Here is a 26390-nt window from a genome sequence, read left to right as displayed (position 1 = left end):
TGAAAAAGCGCTGGTTCTCTTTTAATGCTGGAATTTTGCTATATTTCTAGTGTGGTGAGTTTAAATGTGTAAAAACTTTTTAATGATCATTTTAACACAGCACTGCGGCCCTAAAATGGACAAGCGGAAAACATGATGGATGAATAAATGAATGAATGAATGGATGAATTAATTAATTTTAACACAGTTGTTGCATAATCAAATGAAACATGTCATGGCATTTTGTATATTACATTTTCATTTTCATTTTGATATATATATGCTTCCATACTGTCAGACAATGTATGTCGGCTTTGGTGTTGCTCTTGGAACAGGTTTAAAAATAGATTGTGCAGATGAAAGTTTAGAACTAGATTTTTAATGACAGTGAAACCATTTGGCTGCCATATTGCCCCCTTTCCATGTAGTAACAGCCTCTACTGTTCTGGGAAGAATTTCAATTAGATGTTGGAACATTGATTTGATGGCATTCTTGAGAAAATTACTGATGTCAATTAATTCATCTCAAACATATTAAATGTTCCATGAATACATCTAATACATCACACACACACACACACTCAGATGTTCCAACAGGTTCCATCATTTCAGAAATGGCAGGTTTACTGGTTTAAACCCCTTTGCCCCTTTATGCCGCTCTAGCAAACTCTTGGAATTAGCATGGTAGGCTCATATGCAGCTGCTCCAGAACTTTCAATTCATTTCATGGTTCTCTATGAAGGTTTGGTTTTAAAGAGTGTGTGATTTTAGCCTATGAACCCTCTCTCTCTCTCTCTCTTTCTCTCTTTCTCTGTCTCTGTCTCTCTCTCTCAGTATGAGAGCGTGTCGGTATCGGCGGATGCCTGGTGTATACGTCTTGTTGCTGTGTGTGTCAGTGGTCCTCCACTTGCTGGTGGCTCTGCTGCTTCTGTCTCTGTACGCCCCCCATTGTGAACTCCTTCATCCTCCTGTTTCTCAGCTTCAATCCAACCACAACTCAGACCACCTCACGTTGGACAGTCCCAGAAGCAAGGCTGACCCCAGGAGACAGGCAAAGCATGAGATCAAAGTAGGAGCATCTGATCCCTCCAAGCTGGACGCTCTGTTCTCCCACACACTGTACAACCTCCACAGTCCGCCCAAACTTGACGAAGACTGGCTGCTCAAAGTCCGAACCAAAGGGGCAGAAGAGCAAAATGAAGAGCAGTGGTGAGATTGCATAGCTGTACCCTTTCGTTTATTTAAATCTTTGTTAAACCACTGTTAGGAGGAAGCAATTTGTTTCAGTATAAAATTATACAGTTGTCTTAGTAAGTAAATATATATTTTTCAGCAATTAGTGATTCCAGCCTTTGCATTTGTTTCAACTTATTTCCAAAAGAATTCCAAAGTTCAGTAATAGAAGCTGGTAACACCTTCTGTTTCATAAGGTCCAAGTAACTGAAATGACAAATTTAGACTTATCAGCCCAGAAATCATTTTTCTAGAGCATATGTTGTCTAAGGCAGCATGGTGGCACAGCAGGTAGTGTCGCAGTCACACAGCTCCAGGGACCTGGAGGTTGTGGGTTCAAAGAGTCTGTAAAGAGTGTTGGTGTGTGTTGGTGGGTGCTCAGGTTTCCTCCCACGGTCCACAAACACACGTTGGTAGGTGGATTGGTGACTCAAAAGTGTCTGTAGGTGTTTGTGGCTAGTTGGCTCTTGAAAGGGAAACAATGTCTGTGTCAGCTTTGGTGCAGGCTTAGGTTAAACAGGCACATCTGTAATTTGTTGGTTTTAGAAACAGTGGGAGGGAAGACTGGGCAAGTTAAATATACTGAGGGATTTGGATAATTGTTTCAGCCCTAAAAGCACTAATCCTCTCATTTAGGTTGAGCGACAGCCGAGAGGGCTTTGACCCCATAAGCTGGAACAGCAGCACAGATACCCACCCACCGTGGCTTCGCTTTCACTTAGGCATCTCCCGCTGGCAGCTGTACGAGCACAGAGACGCCAACGTGCCTGTGCTTCTGCAACAAATGAACAAATTCCGCATCGTCAGTGCAGGTACAGAGCCTACAACACTGACCGCTGAGCATAAAGATACATTTACACCAGGTCTGCAATCTTACAGAGATTCCTTGTTGCTGTTATTAATGCTGTGGTTATTGAGAGTTTAAAAGGTGGAGCATGAAGACCTCTAGTGGAACAAAAAAGCTGGTGGTCATTACGTTTTGGTTGATCGTGACTTCTTTGTCGACATGTTTTAGTTCAGAAGACAGGAGGGACTCAGCTGAAGTTGGTGATGACATTCCCTGACTATGGACAGGCACTCTTCAAGCCCATGAAGTGAGTCTGACAAGTGTGTACAAAGTGACATAAAATTTGGATGTTCTATGTGAAAATAAGTACAGCTATATGGTTTACTCTCACCAAAATGTTTGCGCATAGAATATGCCTATTTGTTTGCTGAAATTTGTGATATTAAAAGAGACTATACTCTTATAGTAAATATAATGCAGGGGCCTGTTCTGTTTACTGTGTGTTCTATTTTTTCTGCATAGAATCTCCTATACTCGTTTAAACACAAGTACATTGTACGTATTTTTCTTTTCAGTGTCTATTTTGGTAGCATTTCCCAAGACTCTATTTACTGTTTACTGTATAAACATTTTAGAGCTTCATAGGGCCTTATGTTGCCCTTTCAGTGAAACAGGAATTGCAGCTTGGTTTACAGGATATCTGTGTAGCTGCATGTAAAACATGACGAGGGGCATAAGCCTACACTGGACCCTTATAACTTTTCACCTTTTCTTTAAGGTTGCTGTATGGTCCTATTGTAAGTACTTCAACTGGATTTTGCAAATATTGTAAATAATAGGCACAGATGCTGTGCTGTAAGCTAATAATTGCTTTATCAGCTTCTTTCTATTTTTAACTGCAGACAACAGAGACATGAGGAGACCAATGTGAACCTGTACTATTTCTCTGACTTTGAGAGGCACAACGCTGAGATTGCAGCTTTTCATCTGGACAGGTACAAAAAGAGACAGCATCAACCTTCTCTTACCTTTTTGGCCCATTTAACTTAATAAAATCTGATTGTAAAATGGATATGGAGCTCTCTTTGAATAACTGTGTATAGCCATGTTTCCTATGCTGAGTTTATTGTGGGATAGTTTTGCCTACAGTCTCTGTGCGCGCTTATGCACGTCATACACATTTTGCTGAATATACCATTCATGTGAAACAGAGAGATTTGTATCAGGAGCAGTGACATATTGATTATTATTACCTTTATTTTTGCATATTCAGTTTCCTTTCTTCATTAGCTACATTAGCATTAACAGCAGTCTGGAAAAAGTTTGTGTTTATGTATAACTTCTTCAGTTCTCTGTCTGAAAGGCAACGATTGTGGGGAAATGCTGTTGTCTCTGGTTTGTTTATGTTTAGATCTCTGTGTCTATAGGGCTGGAACATAATGATTGAGGGGAAGAAATGACTGTTTGTATCTAGCTAAAGTTTAAAATGTTTGCAAGTTTATATTTACAGAATGAAATACCACGGAAACTATATTTTTAATTGAGTTGTTTAGTTTTGTAGTACGTTTGCTCTGTGTTTACTTTTATGCAGTTAGAGCTATCCCAAATATAGATGCTGTTACTCTGCGGTGAGCAGAGAGAGAAATTCTAGCATACTGGACCAAGACACTTTGAATTTTTACCCATTTACAGACATTAGGGGTTGTAGCATATCAGATTGCATACTGGAGACCTAGGCAATGATGACAAATGTTATGAAAAGTGATTTTTAATTAATATCTTTAATGTCTCATTTAACCATTCCAGAAGCTATAAACAAATTAAAGGCAGTAATGGAGCCAACAGAACACAAATGATGTGCAAGTCATTCCCCAAATTTCCCCCTGAATATTTACCTTATATGGTTCCCAGAACCTGCTTCAGAAGATTGGTTGATTGATGGATTCTTTATTACTCTAACAGTGGGGGAAATTCACAATGATACAGCAGCAAAGGGACAGCAGAAATAAAATTATATGCTCGGCTTAAACTATCTGGGTTCTAAGAACTGGGAAGGCACGTGCAAGTAGCAGTTACTTTAAAGGCAAAGCCAAAGTTCCTGCAGAACCTCCTCAGACATTTGCAACAAGATCTGACACTGGTAACATGAGAGTTTGTCAACAAACAGAAGTAGTCACTGCCCATGAGTTGTGAAATGAGGCCACTCAGTGGTGCTGCAGGCTCAATCGCTATAGTTTAAAATTGGCTTGATTTCTTAGGCCCAATTTAATCTCCAGCACTTATATTATTCATTCATTCATTCTGTAACCGCTTATCCAGTTCAGGGTCGCGGTGGGTCTGGAGCCTACCCAGAATCACTGTGCGCAAGGCGGGAACACACCCTAGAGGGGTGCCGGTCCTTCACACTCACTCACACACCCACTCACATCTATGGACACTTTTGAGTCACCAGTCCACCTACCAACATGTGTTTTTTGACCACGGGAGGAAACCTGAGCACCCGGAGGAAACCCACACGGACATAGGGAGAACACACCAACTCCTCACAGACAGTCACCCAGAACGGGACTTGAACCCACAACCTCCAGGTCCCTGGAGCTGTGTGACTGCGACACCATTTCGCCCCATTTATATTATGTTTATATGCTTCTATAATGAAAAATGACCTATATTCACTGCTCCTTCTGAAGGAGAGATTTTAATGTAACTTTAGGGAACACAACTGAAACACCACTGTTGTATCTATAAAGGTACATTTACACTTACATACTACACTTTTTTTCTGAGAATGTAGATACTGAGCTTACCAAATTCCAAAGTGATATTGTTTCAGACATACACTCTTATAAATAAACAATAAAGGTGCTACAAAAGAAGCATTTTTTGTTCCATAGAGAACCATTTTTGCTAATATGTTTAAATTAGTAAAGAAACGTATGCTTAAGATATGGATTTTTAAACCTTTAAGAAGGTTCTGCACACTCACACATCTCTTAAATGTGTTCTTTATGGCATCGGTCAAAGAACCCTTTATTGTACCTTTATTTTTAAGAGTGTAGATGGCTGAACATACTTAAAAGTAATTTAAAAAGTATATTCATAATCATAGATTTACTTTCATGGTAGTGATGGAAACAAAATAAAAATTATTAGTTATTGTTATACCGCATACATTACAAAAAATAGCAAATGTAACAAGAACACAGAAATCACACGATGAAGGTGAAGAATACACATAGCTGCTTTTTTCCCCCAATATATCTGCAGCTAAATATTTTGCAAGTTACCATCAAACTAATATTCCTCTTTATGCCTTCTTGTATTTTTCTTCTATCTTTGTCTTTATGGAAGGCTTCTTGGTTTTAGACGGGTTCCTCCAGTTGTTGGAAGGCTGATTGACGTCATTAAGGACATTAAAGAAATCACCACAGATCACAACCTGGCTCGGACCTTCTTCAAATCTCCAGGTTGACTATGAAGCTGGGTCTGCTCATTTTTCTTTTCCTTTTTTAAATTATGTATGATATAACAGTGGCTTATATATTACTTGTGATTATAGCAGAACAATATTTGCAAAATAATGTATAATACCTACACATAGACCATTAAAATGTCCAGTTAAACTAAATAATGAGGTGAAATGTTGGGTTATTGGTATCGGCCCGAATAAGATAATTGATTATCATTTTATTATTTTATTTACTTTACATATTCTTTTTCAAATAGTTACAAAACTAGAGAACACAAATATATAAAAAATATATCGAGATTTTCATAACACTCTATATGAAGGACTCTCTTTTCTTAATGGGGCAGCTGTGGTCTAATGGTTAGAGAAGCGGGTTTGAAACTGGAAGTTTCACCGGTTCAATCTCCACAGCTCAATTCAAGAGTCTTTAGGCAAGGCACCAAACCCTCAACTGCTCCCTGGGTGCTGGGCTGCCTGATGCTCTGAGTGTGCGTTCACTGCCCTCCGAAGACATTTCATTGTGTATATTTAATGTTTACCAACAACAAAATAAGGTCTAGAGCCACAAAATTGGTTATGCTGCCAAAAAAGGTTATTTGTGTGTCTTAGAACTCAAGAGGTTGTTTCAGGTTTGATTACGTCTTGAAACTAATGAGCTGTTGGCTGTTAATGGCACTTTTAATTTGTAAACACTTGCCTAGTCTTTTTTTTAGGAGGTAAACATGGTAAACTTGTCACTATCTGCCCCCTTGCTTCACTGTTTCATAGAAATCAGGCCTGCCAATTTACTGTTGGGATATGAGGGACTGACTGGCTGTAAATGGCATTGTGTCAAATCTTTTGCTTCCTCTGTGGTTCTGGCCTTTCACCTCTCCGTATGTCAGTGGGGAACTGGTGTTTTTATGGCCAGTGTTCGTATTACTGCTCCACGGAACATGCTGTGTGTGGCCAACCCCATGCTCTGGAGGCTTCTCTGGCTGCCATGCTGCCTGACCTTTCCCTGGCCCCTAGACGCTCTTGGAGAAATCCCTGGAGACGCTCCTATAGCCGCAGCAAACTTGCACTGTGGGTAGTAACTTTGTTTGTGTGTGAGTTTGTTTGCGTTTGTGCGTGTATGTACAACAGGGTTTTCCTGAACAATGGTCACTTAATTTATAAATAGAGGTCCTGGCCAATCTGATTTCCTCTTACTCTCCTAACTACAATGAAGGATTACTGGATTAGGAACACATACCTTGTATATACTCATTGTGCATTTTGTCAACTCCATTGGCCATACAGGAGCACTTTTTAGTTTTACATTTACAGATTGTAGTCTACCTGTTCCTTATACTCTCTTATACTTATTTCACCCCACCTTTCAGTGGTCAGGACCCCCACAGAACAGGTATGATTTGGATGGTGGATCATTTTCAGTGCTGCAGTGAAACTGACTGGTTGTGGTTTATTGTGTATTGTATTGGTACCAGTGGATCAGACAACAGTGCTGCTGGACTTTTTAAGCCACTCCGTGACTGAATGGTCCACCAACCAAAAATATCCAGGCAACCACATCCTGCGCTTAGAGGATGACTAACACAATCTGTGCAGAACCAGATGTGCTACTGTCTCTGACTTTACATCTACAATTCCTACTTCCACTCACTGTCCACTCTGTTAGACACACCTCCCTTGTTGGTCCTCCTTGTAGATGTAACGAGAGACAGTAGCTCATCTGTTGCTGCACTGTTTGTGTTGATCATCCTTTAGTCATTCATCAGTGGACATAGGATGCTGAATATTTTTGGTCACTTTATCCATTATCATATGCCAACTGCCAGGTGTTCCTAATCCAGTGATTGTTTAGTGTATGTTGAAAAGTGAATGAACAGTGTGATTATCATTTGTGTGCAAAGCTGATTTGACAATGCTGACATGTTTTAATAAAATTGCAGTTCTGTGATTGAACTATGTTTTTATATTACTGTAATGCATTGGCACCACAAAGGTTATATGGTTAATGTTGTATAGTAATCAGTGATTGTTATGTATTATTGATTCAATACTGGAATATTTAGATGGGAGACAACACCAAATTACTGCAACTCTGTCAAAAACACTCCACCCTATGACCGTGGCACCCGACTGGTGGATCTAATAGATATGACCATCCTTGACTTCCTGCAGAGTGAGACTTGGTTGTTTCATCCTATACATTTACATTTACATGCAATGAGGCATATGAAATCAACACAGTTAAAAAATATATAATTATATTAATAGTACAATTATATTAGAACAAGGTACAAAAGATATACCCTTGAGGATAACACCACAGTGATCACAAAATAAACCACTACAGTAAGATTTTTTGACAATGTCAAAAAACAATAGATAATTAACAAAGCATAAGTGCAATAATAATAATCAATCCCTATGTGTTCCCACCTAAGAAGATAAAGAGTTCAGTTCAGCAAAGACTAAGTGCAAATACAATGTGCTTCAACAAATACTTAATGCTCAATTACATAGTTTAGCTGGGCAATGTGGAAGCTCTTTTTCAGTTTTAAATCATGTTTTCATGGATATCACCAAACTCCATGCTCTGTTATTTTACTGCAGGCAATATGGACAGGCACCACTATGAAACGTTTGAAAATTTTGGAAATAACACATTCCTATTACACCTTGACCATGGGAGAGCGTAAGTGTTTAAACACAATGCATTTTTACACAGAGCCGAGGATATTTTTGTTTGTGTTGATTGCATCTTATGTTTTTTTATGTTGTAGGTTTGGTCGTTACTCCAAAGATGAACCTTCCATACTTGTCCCTCTTGTTCAATGCTGCAGGTAAATTTGACATCATTCGTGTATCTTAACATAAACTCAACATTTTGTTTTTAATCTTTGATATTTCCTCCTTTGTTTTTCACCGTCTTCCTCTTGGTAAACCCCTGATTCCCCACCACTGCTCCTTGTCCTACATTAATCTGGATTGGTTGACATCACAGGAATTGTTTGTATGTTTTTATATGAGTTGCAAGAAGCAGAATACAACATATCATAACAAACACCATATTAATCTCTAGGTTTAGGCCATAAAGGAGGATCTGCACATATGCACATTTTACTTAGAAAAAAGCAATTCACTGTGAAGTTTTTTTAGGATCCAAATACTGTTCTATGGTAGCAACCAAGAGGGCTCTTGTCTTGAACCATCTTGTGATGTATTTCAACCTTTCTCTCTGCTAGAATTCGTCGTTCAACACTGCTGCGGCTCCGTCTACTCTCTCTCCCTGAGTACCGCCTGAGTGACATGATGCGAGCTTCATTGTCCCAGGACCCTCTTGCTGCTGTGGCCCCTCTCCTTGCCGAGCCACACCTCTTGGCATTAGATCGTCGCCTGTCCAAGGTCCTTGAAACTGTCCAGCGTTGTCTTCTGCAACACAAGCAGCACAGTGATGTCATATATGATGACATTCCTGACTATCCTGGATAAAAAATGTGCCTCTAAAATTTTTATAGTGCAGTCACACTTGAAGATTTTTTTGACCAATCTGATTAAAGGAATACTTAACTAGAATTATGAGGCTGGTCTAGTTAATGAGTAATGGAGTGTAAACTTAAAGGTACACTAGTTTAACCTGAAAATTACATCTTCAAAAATAATTGTGATGCTGCACTGAGCTGTAATAGGAGGAACCCTTTCATTGCTCCTCTCGGTACAGCACTGCAGAAACTACACAATGTAACTTTTGGAGGAGGTTGGGAGAAACACTCACCATGATTTCAGGAGAGTACTATAAGAATTAATTACATTCTGCAACTGTAGGAGGAGACCAGGAGCAGAAATACCAGATCTTACCTAACGTTTCTTTCACCAAGGCTACAGCCAAGAAGGTGCCATTGTCTGACTTGATATGTTTCTAATCATAAAAAGTAAAAAACCAAATTTAACCAAATATTTACTTCTAATGCGATAGTGCTGCATGCTGACCTGTAACAAAAAGGCAGCACTGTAGGTCGCAGAGGCTAATTAGCATGTCAGTTCACTCAAGCTGAACTTCATGCAAAATTTTAAACAAAATACATATGCCCATGGTGAAACTGCTCGTTATACTGATAAGATACTGACCATGTTATGTAGCTAAAGATAATAGCATCCTGAAACTGAAATTGTGTACATGGTTTTTTCATTACATTTCATTTTCATTGGCTTAGTGGTTAGCACGTTCGCCTCCCAGCGCTGGGATCTTGGGTTCAAGTCCCATCTGGGTGGAGTTTCCATGTTCTCCCCGTGTCTGCGTGGGTTTCCTCCGGGGTCTCCAGTTTCCCCCCACAGTCCAAAAACATGGAGGGTAGGTGAATTGGCACCAGGAATAACTGTCCTGGTGTGTAAATGAATGTCTGTATGTGTGAGCCCAGATATGGATTGGTGTTCTATCCTGGGTTAAACCCAAGTGCCCGATGCAGTCCTTCAGGTGGACGGTCGTTCCTGGTCGAGAGTACGCTGTGCGCGTTTGGCGGACGCTTCTCACCAGTGTGTGTGTGGATTGAGCGTTCTGAACAGTGTGGATTGTAAAGCATCCTTGGGTGTCTAGAAAGGCACTATATAACTGTAAAGATACATACATTACACAATGTCATTACTGAGGGTCATGTGACACATCAAACTTATTGGGAATTTCAGGAGAAATATTAGGAGAAACTTAAAAAAAAAAAATACAATTATATATATATATATATATATCTCAGTGGCGACTGCTCTAAGACTGCAAGCTCAGCTTCCACTAAAATGTAAAAAAATAAGTGATCAAACATATACTATTATGTGTACATGTCATTGAATAAATATGCACTACAACTCGCTCAACTTTTGTTCAGAATCAGCTTCTTATCGCTGGTAAAGATGCGGCTTTCCCGCAGCTTCACAGTGCTTAGAGTTCAATAGCGAAGCAGCGAAACGAGACGAGTCATTGGATAAATGCTGGGCTTTGTCCCGCCCATCAGACGCTCAGGACTCTGGGGGTCTATGGGGCAGTGGGCTGGCCTCGGCTGGCCTGGACGCTCAGCTTCTGCATGATGATTGGATGCTCTGTCTGAGGTTGAATCCCTTTTTGATTGACAGCAAAATGAGCGAATCAGTGATCCTTTGGTGTAAAGATCCGTGGGAGCACAGACGGACACACTTCACATGGGCCAAGGCCGTTTAAACAGCCTAGCTCTGCTGGCCATTGAGAGGACACTAGTCAAGTCCCTGGAAAAGACGCCTTGTTGGTACGACAGGGTCACAGATCATTTTCTTGAAAAGGAACGGAGGGTAGAATTTACGTATAAATAAACCGACACATTTTATGATGTAGGCCGAAATTGAGCTTCCCCTCCTTGAAAGACCAGCATCCGCCACTGAGATATATATATATACATACAGGGGTTTGACGATGAAACTGAAACACCTGGTTTTAGACCATAATAATTTATTAGTATGGTGTAGCGCCTCCTTATGCGGCCAATACACTGTCAATTCATCTTCGGAATGATATAAGTACTGCACAATGGTCAGAGGGATTTTAAGCCATTCTTCTTGCAGGATAGTGGCCAGGTCACTACGTGATGCTGGTGGAGGAAAACGTTTCCTGACTTGCTCCTCCAAAACACCCCAAAGTGGCTCAATAATATTTAGATCTGGTGACTGTGCAGGCCATGTTCATCAAACCTATCTTTCATCAGTCTTGCTGTGTGTATTGGTGCATTGTCATCCTGATACACGGCACCGCCTTTAGGATACAATGTTTGAACCATTGGATGCACATGGTCCTCCAGAATGGTTTGGTAGCAGTGATGTGCCCATCTAGCACAAGTATTGGGCCAAGGGAATGCCATGATATGGCAGCCCAAACCATCACCCCATGCTTCACTCTGGGTATGCAACAGTCTGGGTGGTACGCTTCTTTGGGGCTTCTCCACACCGTAACTCTCCCGGATGTGGGGAATACAGTAATGGTGGACTCATCAGAGAACAATACATGTTTCACATTGTCCACAGCCCAAGATTTGCGCTCCTTGCACTATTGAAACCAATGTTTGGCATTGGCATGAGTGACCAAAGGTTTGGCTATAGCAGCCTGGCCGTGTAACTGACGGACAGTTCTGGTGGAAACAGAAGAGTTGAGGTGCACATTTAATTCTGCCGTGATTTGGGCAGCTGTGGTTTTATGTTTTTTGGATACAATCCGGGTTAGCACCCGAACATCCCTTTCAGACAGCTTCCTCTTGCGTCCACAGTTAATCCTCTTGAATGTGTTTCGTCCTTCTTGGTGGTATGTTGACATTACCCTGGATACTGTGGCTCTTGATACATCACAAAGACTTGCTGTCTTGGTCACAGATGCACCAGCAAGATGTGCACCAACAATTTGTCCTCTTTTGAACTCTGGTTTGTCACCCATAATGCTGTGTGCATTGCAATATTTTGAGCCAAACTGTGCTCTTATCCTGCTAATTGAACCTTCACACCCTGCTCTTACTGGTGCAATGTGCAATTAATGAAGATTGGCCACCAGGCTGGTCCAATTTAGTCATGAAATTCAGTTTCGTTGTCCAACCCCTGTATATACACTTCAGAGTACCATCGCAGTTACAGCAAAATGTACCACAGCAGTGACAATATTTGTGTATACATTTCAGCTAGTACTATATGTAGAACATAATGCATTTCATTGGAAATCTAAAAAAGAGGCACTTCTGTGTACATTTGTATATATACACGTGTTCATACCTGTCTTTGGAAAATACTCATTGTTTTGTGTGTAATACAGATATTAACAGTCAAACTTCAGAAAACAATGAGTCAAGGCATAACTTCACACATATCACAGATACTACAAACAGTAGGTAAAATGCAGAGATTTTTGACTCACTAATATCAAGAATGTTGGACCTCTTGTCTGATGTGAAAAGCTGGGTAAAAAAACACCACAAGTAAAAAAAAAATATGCAAAGACAAATTTGGTGTATGACATTTGATGCTTTACTTCTGCAATGGACCTTCTTTTCCAAAAGACACTTGTATAGTCAATATTTCTTCTTAAGTATTAATATTACATTATATCAATGGGGATGTTCACAGGTTACACTAACAGGCGCTACTCTTCTTGCATGTCTTGACACTAGCCACCGGAACATTTGTGAGGATTTGATTGCCATAATAATAATAATAATAATAATAATAATAATAATACAGAGGTTGGATAATTAGTCCTGGATTACAAACACCACCATAGTTTATCTCAAGTGTACTGGATAGTGCTCCATCACTACAGAGAACACAGTTTAGTAGCTCCACATGTCAATGCTGTGTGCTTTAATAAACCTCAGGCTAATAATTGGGATTAGTCATAGTGAACATACTCCAGTAAAACAAAATGTCACTCTGGTGGAACCTTTTGCTGTCAATGAGATGGTACCCTCAAGGGTACAAATCCTGTACCTTTAGTTAAGGAACATTATTGGACCTCATTCTAAAATTAATTCACTGATTGTCTGTAACCGCTTGTCCAGTTCAGTGTCGCGGTGGGTCTGGAGCCTATGCGGAATCATTGGGCTTAAGGCAGGAACACACCCCAGAAGGAGGCGCCAGTCCTTCACAGGGCAACACAAACACATACACACCTATGGACACTTTTGAGTCGCCAATCCTCCTACCAATGTTTTTGGACCGTGGGAGGAAACCGGAGCACCCGGAGGAAACCCACACTGACACACCACACTCCTCACAAACAGTCACCCGGAACGGGACTTGAACCCACAACCTCCAGGTCCCTAGAGCTGTGTGACTGCGACACTACCTGCTGCGCCACCATGCCACCATCAGTCTATAATAATTTTAGATTTTTAAATTGTATTGATATATGCCCCATTTCATCTCCAGGACATTATATTCTTTTATTTTAGACAGTTCTGTAATAAAGTATTAAAAATCTTCAACTCTTCTTCTGGAGAAGAGAATGTAATGTACCTACAGAGAACAAAAGTGGACTGTAACACCACTGTTGTATATTTGCTTTTTGTCTGTTGCCTATTGTTTTGTAATGTCTACGGAACCAGCATGAATCCCTTGGGGATAAATAAAGTGTATTCAGCGAAATTCAATTAAAGCCCCTAAATTCTATACAGTACATGGATTATTAAATAGTTAAAAAGGTAGTGAAGAATGAATATGAAGTAGTGCCAGAATTTCACAGGCATAGATTTGGTGCTTTTATTCATAAGTCGGTGGAGACTTATCTGGATGTGGCCAGGCAACAGGGGGTAGTGTTTGAACAATGGCTTAGAGCCTGCGCAATATATACTAAACAAAGCAAATTAAAGCCAGTATAGAGTATTTTAGAAGGTCTTTAGGAACATACGGTTACAGAGGTCAGAAAAACAGCTATGATATCAGATACATATGAGCTTATTCATAGTGAAGGAGATTTCTGGGTTTGGTGGTTAAGGACCTCCTAGGAAAGAGAGAAAATGGGTTGTCTGTAAAAGTCAGCTGGAGAGGCCTTTGTCACTTAAACCGCTAAATCCAGTCTGAAAGCATTTACTCTCTCCAAGGATATAATTTTCTACTACTGCAGTTGAAGTTGAGTTATGAGTCACAGTTATGAAAGAGCATACATGAAATCTATATTTCTTGACTCATATGGGCGTGGATCATGGCTGTGTTACAAGTCCTTTTTTGTGTGAAGGTTTAATATCTTTTAGTATAGTGTTTATGTGCCCTCTCAGTACACTAGGAAATCTTAATAAAAGAGCAGCATGCGAATGAAGAGCTTGGCTGTGTCTGAAATTGCTCCCTATTCACTGTTTAGTGTACTATTTAGTGTGTCAGCCATTTTGTAGCGTCATCTGAATTCTCATTGAGCGATTTGATTCCTTATATAGTACACTAGATTATTACCCACAATGCACCGTAAATCCAGTGAACAACCAATGTACACTACTTACGGACTAATATCTCAGGGCAACATCTGGAGAGCAGCAGGACATCTCAAAGCATGAGAGAGACAGGAGAAAGAAAACCAGACAAAGGGAACAAATAAAAATACAAAGGTTAGTATGGTCATGGTAAAGAACGGGCAAAATTGTCCTGCGAAAAAACCTTCCACGGGTCAGGCAAGAGAGCCCAGCGACATACAGCATGTTGGCAGTTACTAGAAAGCTAACTAAAAGAGCTGTAGCTATGGTAGTATGACAGGGTTAATACAGAACAGTGATAATATGAAAACCAGCTCTAACACCAATAGAGAAGAAGTAACCTGAAAGTGAGTGATTAACCAAAAGCCTGTTTGAAAAGGTAGGTTTTCAATCTAGCTTTAAAGATTGAGAGTGTGTCTGAGCCCCGAACAGTAACCGGAAGGCTATTCCAGAGTTGAGGAGCTTTGTGAGAAAAGGCAGTGTTCGTCTTAAAGCGAGGAACAGCAGAAGGGACAGCAGGTGCAGAATGGTGCAGCAGAGGTCCTTGTTGTAGCTGGCCTACCGCACTGTGCAGGGCAGCACGGGAAAAGGTTAACTGGCTCGTCTGTGGGGTTGGCTCGCCATCACATCATGTAGTGATCCAAATCGCATCAAGCGACACAATTAAAATAAAACCAAGGAAAAATAAACCTGACCGATCTCACAAGACGACAGCGCAGCAGCACAAAAATGGCACCGCCTCTAATCTAACTCTCTTTTTTCAGCAAATCTCTGTCTCCTTTGATCAATTAGCCCGCTCAACACTGAAACTGCAGCCGGAAAAGAGAGAGCAAAGCCCGCAGTTGGAGGCAAAAGCAGTGGGCGGGACAATGCGCAGTTGGCCAACCCATTGGCTAAGAGCGATACCCCGTTTTTAGAAAGTGGGGGTTAACTCCTTAATTGCCGACCATGACAATAATTCACTATAAACAAAACACAACTACTAACCAGCAACTCTTTTTGTGTTTTACAAGATCAAAAAGGATTTTTTAGATACAACCATAGTTAACTGTGTGTTACACAAGACAAAACGAATGATATAAGATGTATGTCCCAATTTTTGGTAACACTTTACTGTAGGGTGCTGTTCTTAAGGCGACATGACACCTATATAAAACCTTGATGACAACTGACATATTTATACATGAACATTTATAAACGCTTATTCCAATTATCATAAAGGTTGCTTTTGTCAACTTTGATGTCAAGGTGACATAACAGCTATGTCAAGTTACATCGATTGTCGGTGACATTATGGTCTGTCATAACATTTTCTGGGGTGACATGACAGTACATTATAACAACTGACAGTGTAGCTTTTTTTGTTGATGCTGTTATGTCAAATGACAGCAACATTGCTTGCCAAATGACATTGGCTCTTGATTATGGAGTCAAAAAAGGGTTAAAAAGATTTTGAGTTTGTAAAACAATACTCACAAATGTAACACTGTTACATGACTTTGTAACTGTGTTTGAGCAACTACACAAACTAAAATCCTTAAATGTATTTAAAGGCACAAATTTAAAACAACAACTAAAAAAAATATTTAAATTCACAGATATGAAAAAAGATTTGCATTGGTTAATCAAATGTTGTGAATATGTGAATCAGTACCTTCTCAAATGGCTTAAAATGTGCAAGAGCAAACCTTTTTAAGGTTCCAAATGTGACAGTGGGAGTTTTTGAATGAGGTGGAAAAAATTCGCCTTCTCTGCTGCGTGTGCGAATCTCTTTTTGCAGTTGCAGATTCAAGACCCTGTTTTGACGGCCAATTGATGGACCAATAAGAAAGCTTTAGTTGGACCAATCACATCGCAAGGTTTGTGTGTAGTTGCTCAAATGCAGTTACAAAGTCCGTTAAATTTGTTAGTATTCTTTTACAAACTCGAAATATTTTTGACCCTTTTTTGACTCCATACTTGATATTTTTAGGATTTAGATTCATGTAGTCTCACTCTATGTTTGTACCTTGACACATGAGAAAAGTGTATCATTTTCTCATTAAAAATGTTTAATCCTCTGGGGAGGCAGAATGGTGGTGCATCAATTTCGACCTTTGCAATGTTTCTATTAAAATCTTGGTGATAACACAGCTCAGAAAGACAGCTCAAAAACTCTCTGAATGTGTAGAAACTGATCTTTCTATTGCATTTCATTGCGAGACTGTAGTGGACTTACATCTCAAGATGAGAACCTGTGAACTAGCTTGAGATTCGCCTCCTCTGCCTCGTACCATGTCTAACTGGTTCACTAAAGGTTGTACAGGAAGTCGCTTGTGCTAGTTGGGTTTTTGTTTTTATAAATAACTTGCCAAGAGGTCTTAAAAATCGCAAAAACTAGCGGCATACTCATTAAGGAGGTAGAGGAGGCAAAGTGCTGCTGGTGCACCTTGCCCCACTGTCATTTTTTTGTCCTCCAGGCATGTGACTGAATAAATGTGTGTAAATGAGTATTTTATGTCATCAAATTAGTATGTTAAATGGTGTGTTATACAAATATATTGTGAAGCGATGTTGTAACGAGATTACTATGAGACATGGAGGCAGGAAACAGGTGCAACATGGAATTTTATTAAACAAAACAAACCTTAAACTGAAACATGAAACTAAAAACTAACTAGAAAAAATGCACACACACAAAACAATAACAAGAAGAGCAAAACACATGGAGATGAGAAAACACACTAAACTGCAGAGCCTAATCTAGAACGACAGTAAGTAGCACTAACACACTGTAGCACTGTCAGTGATGACAGAGAAAAAACAAAGACTCAAAGCCTTTAAACACAAAGAGAGACACAAAGTTGGGAGAGAACCAAACCCAAGAAAAGAGGGCTGAGACTAGAAGCAAAACAAACCATAAAACAAAGAAAAAGAACACAATGAAACAGGATGGCATTAGGAAAACAAAAAAGAGTGGGCAGAATATGACAGAACCCCCCACCTACCACACACTACCTTTTTAACTATTTCATAATTCATGTACTGTATAGAATTTAGACTTTTGAATTGAATTGAATACACTTTATTTATGCCCATCTCTGAAATTCAGACCCATCTGAGATTGTACATTATTTGCAGGTATCTGGGAGCCCCTATTAAAATCTGGGAGACTCCTAGAACTCCTGGACACTGGCACAGATGGGCCGGCATTAATATCCAAATTGGGTAGGCGCACACAGCTTCTACAGAGGGAGGTGGCACTTAGGTGCTCTCCAGAGCACTGGGAGGTGCTGTTGGAACTGGCACAGTAACAGCAATACTGAGGAGTGGCAAAGGACCTGGTTCTATGCCCACCATGATGGACAGACTTGCAGTTGAACCTACAGCAATGTCTATAACATTTCGCAAGCCCACTTTGATGTTCACTGAGGCAGGCAGTCCTGCAATCGAACTTGAGTGGTGCTCTTGAGTGTACACACCCTTTATCCAATTGTTGGTAGGTATTTTAATGCAGGGTCCCACCTTTTTAATAAAAATCTGGTTGGATAGATGTAGTAGTAAAATGAAATATTTGACTGCAAACATTTAATTGATTCAGTAAGAAAACCAATTGAATCTGACCCCAGATTTTGTGTGTACATGTGTAAAAAATCCCTGTAATGCAGCAATATCAGATTTTATACTGAACTAGACCACAGTCATTTTGAGTGTGGGGGGTAGATTTATGAGGGGTTATGAGAGAGTTATTACAATTCCATTCATTATACTCTAATGTATGTAGGAAATTTATTCATAACTCTGGAAGTAAAACGGTTTATAACCCCAAATATAAAGGAGCATCAGAAATAGCCATTTTGCCACCCAAAAAAAAAATAAAAAATAAATAATAATAATAATAACAATAATAAATATATATATGTTCCATTCTAAATTCTTCGAACCTTGGTGTTTCCACAAGTTTTGATGAGAACCAAGGGTATGTAATCAATTGGGGTGTTGCAAGGTTGCTTGGTTCCTGCATTGCTGTGGCTGAATTCAGGGCCAGTGCCAGAGATAAATTAATAGAACCATGTTTTATGCACCGTTTATAGCTTGATTGGATATCATTGTAAATGAGCTTGTGAACAGTAATAACAGCTGATAAAAGTAGCCAATGCCCCTCAAGTTGTACCTCAGAAAACACAGAGACATGACATTTTCATATTTTACATCTTTTTATTTCCTGTTTTTTTTTCCCCTTCTAATCAGAAATCAAACATATATATAACTGGTGACTTCCCGATTTGCATTATCCCATTTTTGAATAAAACGTTACACAGACACATATGGTTCATTTGCTCTGCAAATTACTTGTCCAGCTCCATGGCACACTAATGCTCACCATGCCCACGGACACCATTGCGGTTTGTGCTGTAGAACTATTCTAGACGTATACACATTTTTCTGGTTCAAAAACCAATTTATATTGGAGGAAATGCTCAGAAAGGTTCCAAAGAGTGTGCATAAATGGGAACTGAACCAGTTCCATGTTGGTAGAAAAGGGCTAAAATTGGATTTGTCTTTATTGTATGCATTATTTATATTTATGCTAATTTAAAAATGTACACACACTACAAAAGCACACACTACAAAAATATTATAATCATAATAAATCATATTTATTATTTATTTTATGATAAAATACTAAGAAAAAGAGCTTAATATACAAACATGTACACCATGACACTGTGAAGTAATTTTCTTATGTCCAGGTTCCATGATTACATCTTTTTGCATAGTTCATAAAACCATAACAGTAATTATGGCACATAAAGACAAATACACTACATGTCCAAAAATTGGTAGCTGCTTTATAATCTCTACAGAAAATTATTAAATGAAACCTAAATGTGCAATGAGAATAGTTAGAACAGTGAAAATCTCACTAGCATTGAACTGTAGAGGATTGGAAATGTGTTTTTTGCAGACATTGAGCTCCATTTATATATATAAGAGTAAGAATTGTTTCATATTCTAAATTTATTGCAGATATCCAATTTTCAACATCGGGTAATTTTTTTTTTGTCCTTCTATTTAAAAATATTATGTTTCGAAAACTTTAAAATATTCAATTCTCTCTCTGGAGAATAGAATATGATGTATGACTGTGGAACAAATCTGGACTCTAAACCCTCAGATGTACTCTGAAGAAACATGTAGTCTGTCTTTACCTATAGTAAATAGTAATGTACTTTTTCCTGACAAGCAAGGGCACAAACGAGATATTGAAACCTTTCATTTCCAACACTTTACAATGGTAATTAATTTCCATTGAGTTCCATCACAGCAGAAAACACAGTTCCACAGATCAACACTGGAGGACTTCCCTCTTTATATCCCACTATGTATATGCATAACTGAACATCTCTGTCAACAAAACATGCACATTAATGTAGTTGAATTCACTGACAACATATGTGAAGGAACCTTTGGAAATATAGTGTATTTTTCAGCTATATTTTCTAAGATTTGGAAATGAGGATATACATTAGCATTCAAACAATAAATTTTTAGCTCAATACTTTCTGCATAATTTCTACATAATATGGCTTTTTACTGCATCCATTGCCATCCATCCGTTTTATGCTCTGTGTTTTTTCCCCACAGAGTACTTCAGTCACTTAGTCAGCAAGCTTCCTTTAAGGAGTTGTGACTTATTAATCCCCTTGCTGGAAATGAAATTTCTCGTTTGCAATGTAATTGATGTGTTTAAAGCTGTTTGATGAATTACTTTGAATTTTACTTTGGCCTCAGTGTATGTGACATTTGGCATTAAGCTTTTCTGTAGCAACTGCAGGTTATAAGGAGATTGTACAAATTGAACAACAAACTTATCTTAGTACTTCATAACAGATAACGGGAGAGAAGATGACAAAACCTTTGCTAATCCTTCATACAGTTATTAGAATTTACTGTAAACAGTTAAAGAGTAGGAAACCTGTTCATAATAATACGTATGGAGGCTAATACTGTACACGAAACCTACCTACAGCTACCAGAAATGTCTTTTCACTAAGTGATTTTTCAAGGTCGTATTTTTGGATTTGATCGTGGCTTTGTTCACCTGCTGAGTTTTTACTTAAATACTATATTTCATCATTAAACGCTCCTTAAAAAAACCTGTGACAATCTCATTTTCCCCAGAATATGATGCAATATTTATTTATATGTAAATTCAGACGGAATTAATACAACCTGGGTTTTTTTTTACTGCTTGTTTTACGAGCAGTAGTAAAAGGCTCAGAAATCTTTACTTAAACAGGAGCACGCACTCTGGAAAAATGACTAAAATGTTCCATTCGGATGGAATTAAAACTACCAAGATACTCAGGTAATAATTACTTTACCCCCATATCCACAGGTAAAACAAAATATATAATTTAAAGTCAACAAAAGGTGCACCTGAATGTAGCAGAATTCACTAACAACGGGTGTCTACAAATCTTTGGAAATACATTGTATTTTTAAGCTACATTTTTTTTGGTATTTTCCAACACAGAAAATCAGGATTTACTTTGGCACCATTTGTTTTAAATATTGCATAGGGTTTATTAATTTACTCGTTCACTGTAACCGCTCATTATTCAATATTTTAGCTCAATATCTTCTGCAAAATATGTACAAAAATGTGGCTTTCCTGTTTTCCTTTGTTTATGTTGTTTCACAAATATTGACTGGATTTTGTTCCCTTCCTGAGTATGACAGAAGTGTTAAATAAGTCAAAAAACTTCCTCCAACTAGTCTATTTCATATACCATTTTAAGTTTTTGACTGATTAATCCTCTGGATGGAGATTGTGCTTTTAGTATGGAATTTAATGAATGGCTTTGATGCTGGTCCACACAGACTAGGGCTGAAGTGTCATTCAAACTCACAGGCACTTAAAAATAAGCTCTTTTTCAGGTCTGAAATAATGCTAAAATGTTGGTAGAAAAGTCTTGAGTTGTAATGTTTCTGCCACAGATAAGCGGTCATGATAAAAACTCAGGCCAGTCAGAAGCTCAATATCTCGAACTCGTGCCACGTGATGCTGCGCCCACTTCTCAACCCATGAATAGTCATTTCCGTTCTGAATAAAAGAAAGAAGAACAGAAATGTCAGCATTTCTGAAATAAGTTTATTTATATCTAATGCCCCTTTTCTGCGGTTATTTAGTCACAGTGGTTAGACTGACATTTTTAGTAGTCCTAAAAAAATCTGCATCCTCATCTGGGTTTAAAATAGAGCACTAGAGACATTTTGTCATTCTCTACTTGTCTCATACTTATTTCAAAAAGTAAACGAAACTTTCAAACTCCATATATACACATGATATATTTTCTTCTAGGGATTTCTCATGTAAATACTGCTGCTACCTCTGAATTATGGCAAATTCAGAAACCTTTCACTGAGAGACACCTAGCTATTAAAGGGACATCTATAATATTGTTGCTGCATGCAATAATTAATAACTTCTATTTATGAATTTAACAGAAAACTGATCCGTGTTATAAAATATTATTCATTACTAGATTTCCCTGCTTATTCTTTGTTCTAGTTATTTGTTATAAGGTTGCTCTTTTGCTGTGTGTGCATAATTACTATTGAAGATAATATGTTTGCATAGCCAGTTAAATATACAAAACTACTTTTAACATAATCCATTCATTATTTTGAGGATTAAAAAAAGCAGTTTCAAGTAAAACTCACTCATGAAATATCATGAGTTTCGGAACTGAACTGAGGTTCCGCAGAGTAAGAACTATTTAGCAGATGTCTCGAGTAAACACGAGACATTCCCGTCAGCTACTCACATGACAGAACTCCATGTTATCAGGTCTGTGTGGCAGAAGGAAAGACAAAGCCTCAAGCGGAACATCACACTTTTGTAGAGTCACAGAGAAGTTCTTACAGCTTGTTAGAATCACAAAGAAATGTGTAGGGGTTGGTGTTTCATTCCTGGTACAAAGAGACGGTGGTCAGAGCATTGTAAGCCTGCTAAGTTTGAGTTACCAAAGCAAACAGTCAATTAAGTCAAAAGAGACTGTGGGTTTCATGGATTCCATTTTAACACTGAAGTAAATCATTATAAATCATTATAAAATATCATAAATATTGACAAAAAATACACTATTTTAAAATACACTAATGCTTAAAAGGTGATGTTACATATTATTAATAACAATAGAAAACAAAATATTAGGCCTTGATTGCTAAGAAATCAAGGAAAATTAAACAAATTAATACAGTAATTCACAATATTATTTCATTTATGTGTGTACTTTACATATTTACATCTTTGAATGCCGCTCTGCTGATCAGATTTTGTTTTTATCACTATATTCCATTTTGCACATTACATGTATATTACATTTGCCAGATCTATTATTTTAAAGATAATATGGCTAAAGATTTGTAGACACCTACTCATGCAACATTTCTTATGAAATACAAAGTACTAATTGGTAATTCATCCCCTGTATGCAGCAATAACACACTACTTCCTCTGAGAAGGCTTTAGGAATGAGAATTTAGAAATGAGTATTTGGTTGCATTCAGCCACAGGAACCTTAGTGAGATCAGATATTGATGTTGGACATTTAGTTCTGGATCACAAACACTATTTCAACACATGTTGAAGGTGTTGGATGGTGCTCCATCATGCCGGAAATCACAGTTTCACTGCTTTGTACCCCTGCAGACCATGGTAGACATAGAGCACTGTGACCTTAGGCTAATTTGCAGCAGCCCCAGTGTGTCTGACAGCATTTTATAATTTTCCAAGGAGATTATGTAACGCATGTGTGCACAACTTAACTCAATAGTGTCTAGAAACCACTGCATATTTTGAACACATAAATGATGATGTAGTTGGTTTTTGAGAAGAAACAGTCAAGTAACTTACAGTGCCTTCCTAATCATGACATCATAATTTCCATCGAAGTTATCATCAAATACTGGTCCACTAATTACATTGAGGTTTTTCAGATTTTGTGAATACTTCACAAGGAGGACATTATGAAAATGATCCCAAAAGCCTGTAAAAAGCAAAGAACATTCATTATGTTAATATATTTAATAATATTTATTTCATTTTAATCAGAAGGACAATAAAAACATGTAATTTATTCTTAAGCGTCAGAAAAGTGCTGTTTATTGGATAAGGACATTTTCGATTGTTTCTACCAGGGATAGTATGGTTGTTAATTTGCTCTGCTTGAAATTAATTTTATATTTGATCTCTTATACAATATCATTAGGAAATTAAAAATGTGTATTTAATAACAAAGGTGTAATTAGCTTCTTTGTAAATTTCCATTAAACATTGGTTTCTGCTTCTACTCTGATGCTAGCAAATTAATAACTTGTATGTATGGCCATTTTGGAACTGAAATACATAAAAGGTTGTATTCTTTTGGGAACAGTTGACTAGTACTGTAAGACCTTAAATAAGACCTTATATCACAATATATTTTTGGGAAGAAGGGTGTGTTTATAAGACAGTGGCTTTTCAAATGTATCTGTGGACTCCAACGTGAAAAACTGAAAAAAATACAAATGTTTCTCTAGAGAGTATGCAAAGTACATTAAATTGTTATGTATTCTTGGCCACGAGAGGGCAGAACAAAATCAAAAGTGTACTCAAACATATGTTTCTTCTCTGCTCTTACATCCTATCTTTACTCTCTGCTTGTCCTCTTTCTCCATTTTCCTGTTATCTATGGCCTATCTACGCAGATTAGGAGATTTCGAGTTGGGCCAATATATATGATAACACCAACCTTAAATTTGTATTTTGTTTTTCCACACACAATAGAAAAAAATGATCTGGTCAGAGATATAGTTGAAACGCCATTTTCAAGACAAATGTTTTAAAAAAATTGAACATTGTGAGAAAAGGATGAACCCATGTTTATTGCTTCTGTTGATTCTCAGCTCTAAAGGGAATTAAAACTGCCAGAAATACAACCGGAGAGAACCAACTTTGGTCCAAAAGAACCTTGTTGGAACTGAAACGCACAGATAAACTTTAGACAGAGTGATCAAATAGTTCATGAGAAAGAAAGGAGGATGGATTTTGTGTACAAATAATTGTTACTTTTGGTAAGTAATGCATCTTTTTTTTTTATTAGGTTGTCAATAAAAAGGTGACAATTCAAAGTGCACAATTCAATACTGAAGGTAATTTCAGGGTACAATAGAGCATTTCATGCCAAGACAAGTATCACACAAGCAGTATATTCTGCTGCCTAATAAAATTAACAGTTACCTTTGAAGGTTGGATACATTGGTATGAGATTACTTGTGATCAAGGAATCAGTCTCATTTCCAATTGGACCCAGATCTGTGGAGAGAAATCAAGTTCATAAATAAAAATATAAGCTAATATGTGGTACATCTTATAGTATAAATTCATCCAGTCCAGTGGTTCCCAAGCCTAAATTCAGGGTCCACCAGCAGTCCATTGTCTTGAGCCCCTGCCACTCTGGTCTAGGATTAGATAAGGGTCTTTTTGATGAGCTATAAATGCTGGAAATATTACTGTAGAAACAGATAATGTTTTACCCTGTCAACCTTGTTCTCTTTTTTTAAATACATTCTTAATATAAGATTATATATAATATTTCTACAAAAAATCCTGTCCCATCTTGTTTGGGGTCTTTTGAGATTTGCGGTACATCAGCCCAATTATTGTAAACAGGCTATAAACTCAAAAAAAGAAATGTGGTATTGTGATAGATGTGCCACTTATTCATGAAAAAGTAGTACTGTAATGAAGTCACTGCAGTACAGTTTCCAGAGTGAAAACAGTGTTTGAATGTGTTTATTTAAGATGGCTCAGGGCAATAATTAAGACATGCTAAGACACTCACTGGGAAGATGAAGAAATCCGTATTTGAGGTCTGTTTTTTTTTTGTAGAAGGAGCAGGACTGGCTTACACTGGGTGGAATACGCACATCAGCACGAACACACTCTTCTAGTGAAGAATTGAGGGGCTGAACACTTGTCTGAGAAATTATGATTTATAGGAAAAAGAAAGAAAGAAGATAATTATGTGCTGGAAAATTACCATATATATCCAGAGTTATGCAGACAGCACTTAAAATACCATTCTGCAAATTCAGCTAGTCTAAGATGCATCCATAATGGACGCAGATATTCAGTTCAGCAATTTGTATACTTTCACAAAATAACATGACATGAAATGGGATGTTCTGGGGAAGCTGAACATAAACCTAAGGTCACCACGCCCAAGAGTCAGCTAAATAGGGAAAGAAATTTGGAATCGCTTTTGCGATCCAGAACTAATCATCCTACGGCCATTCATGACCTCACTTATGTTTTTGAGAATAAATGTAATCAATTCCTGTGTAAATCAATTCTCAGAAGAGGCTGCAACTGCAACAATAAGGAACAAAATCCCTAAAAATATCCATGATATAAAAAAAAAACCTGCCAAAGTGATTTTTACCAGCCTTTGGCAATATTGTACATAGTTATGAAATGATAAATAGTTAAAGATAGTAAAACACAAAAAAATGCATTAAAATTGAAAAAGAATAGAGTAACAGTTAGAATAACAGTTTTGTGAAGAGAAACTCTAAACAGAAGACACACACACACACACACACACACACACACACACAGTTCCATGGGTGCAGCTCATGATTTATACTGAGACTTGACCACATAATGAAACCGTACATGATCAGTCTGAATGCTAACAAGAGGAAAGGATATATGACTTAAAGGGCACTGGAGATCAGCCTCTTTCACATCAAACTATGTTTAAAAATAATGGAAATATATTGTAGCTGTTCTACATACTTGCACAATGTATAGTGATGTATGTCCACTTTTCAGATGACAGGTCTGTTTTTCTGCCTAGCGCCTATCAACCCTTACCCTTCGGATCTCTTCGCCGGTTTCATTAGTTTATATCAATTTTGCACATAGTCTTTTTATAATTAGTTT

General features: G+C 38.0%; 2 protein-coding genes and 1 long non-coding RNA gene across 4 annotated transcripts in view; 1 reads left to right on the top strand and 2 right to left on the bottom strand.

The window, feature by feature from the left end:
• The first annotated feature begins 814 nt into the window (after window positions 1-814).
• LOC136676224 (extracellular serine/threonine protein kinase FAM20C-like) lies at window positions 815-9660 on the top strand. Its single transcript, XM_066653070.1, has 10 exons — window positions 815-1188; window positions 1849-2024; window positions 2228-2306; window positions 2902-2994; window positions 5351-5466; window positions 6353-6533; window positions 7526-7635; window positions 8070-8151; window positions 8240-8299; window positions 8702-9660. Exons 1-10 carry the CDS (start codon window positions 815-817, stop codon window positions 8946-8948), a joined length of 1518 nt encoding a protein of 505 aa, XP_066509167.1. The 3' UTR covers window positions 8949-9660.
• On the bottom strand, window positions 8749-15214 carry LOC136676225 (uncharacterized). Of its 2 annotated transcripts, XR_010796263.1 has the most exons (4): window positions 14976-15214; window positions 14444-14466; window positions 12370-12409; window positions 8749-8888 (listed from the first exon to the last, which is right to left on the bottom strand). It is a non-coding gene; the product is annotated as an uncharacterized lncRNA (long non-coding RNA). The 2 variants fall into 2 exon arrangements; XR_010796262.1 differs by lacking the exon at window positions 12370-12409 and having other exon boundaries at window positions 8756-8888.
• A 3389-nt stretch (window positions 15215-18603) lies between these two features.
• Window positions 18604-26390, bottom strand: part of LOC136676223 (ectonucleotide pyrophosphatase/phosphodiesterase family member 1-like) — a 115961-nt gene continuing 108174 nt past the window's right edge. The window contains exons 21-25 of the mRNA XM_066653069.1: window positions 25288-25423; window positions 24684-24758; window positions 23319-23451; window positions 22228-22372; window positions 18604-21503 (exon numbers count right to left, since the gene is read on the bottom strand). Of these exons, the coding sequence (XP_066509166.1) occupies window positions 21351-21503; window positions 22228-22372; window positions 23319-23451; window positions 24684-24758; window positions 25288-25423 (642 nt within the window). The 3' untranslated portion in view covers window positions 18604-21350. The remainder of the gene's footprint in view (window positions 21504-22227; window positions 22373-23318; window positions 23452-24683; window positions 24759-25287; window positions 25424-26390) is intronic.

This window comes from Hoplias malabaricus, chromosome X2 (assembly GCF_029633855.1).
Source record: "Hoplias malabaricus isolate fHopMal1 chromosome X2, fHopMal1.hap1, whole genome shotgun sequence".
NCBI classification, from domain to species: domain Eukaryota; kingdom Metazoa; phylum Chordata; class Actinopteri; order Characiformes; family Erythrinidae; genus Hoplias; species Hoplias malabaricus.
This window is presented reverse-complemented; position numbering and strand designations above follow the sequence as displayed.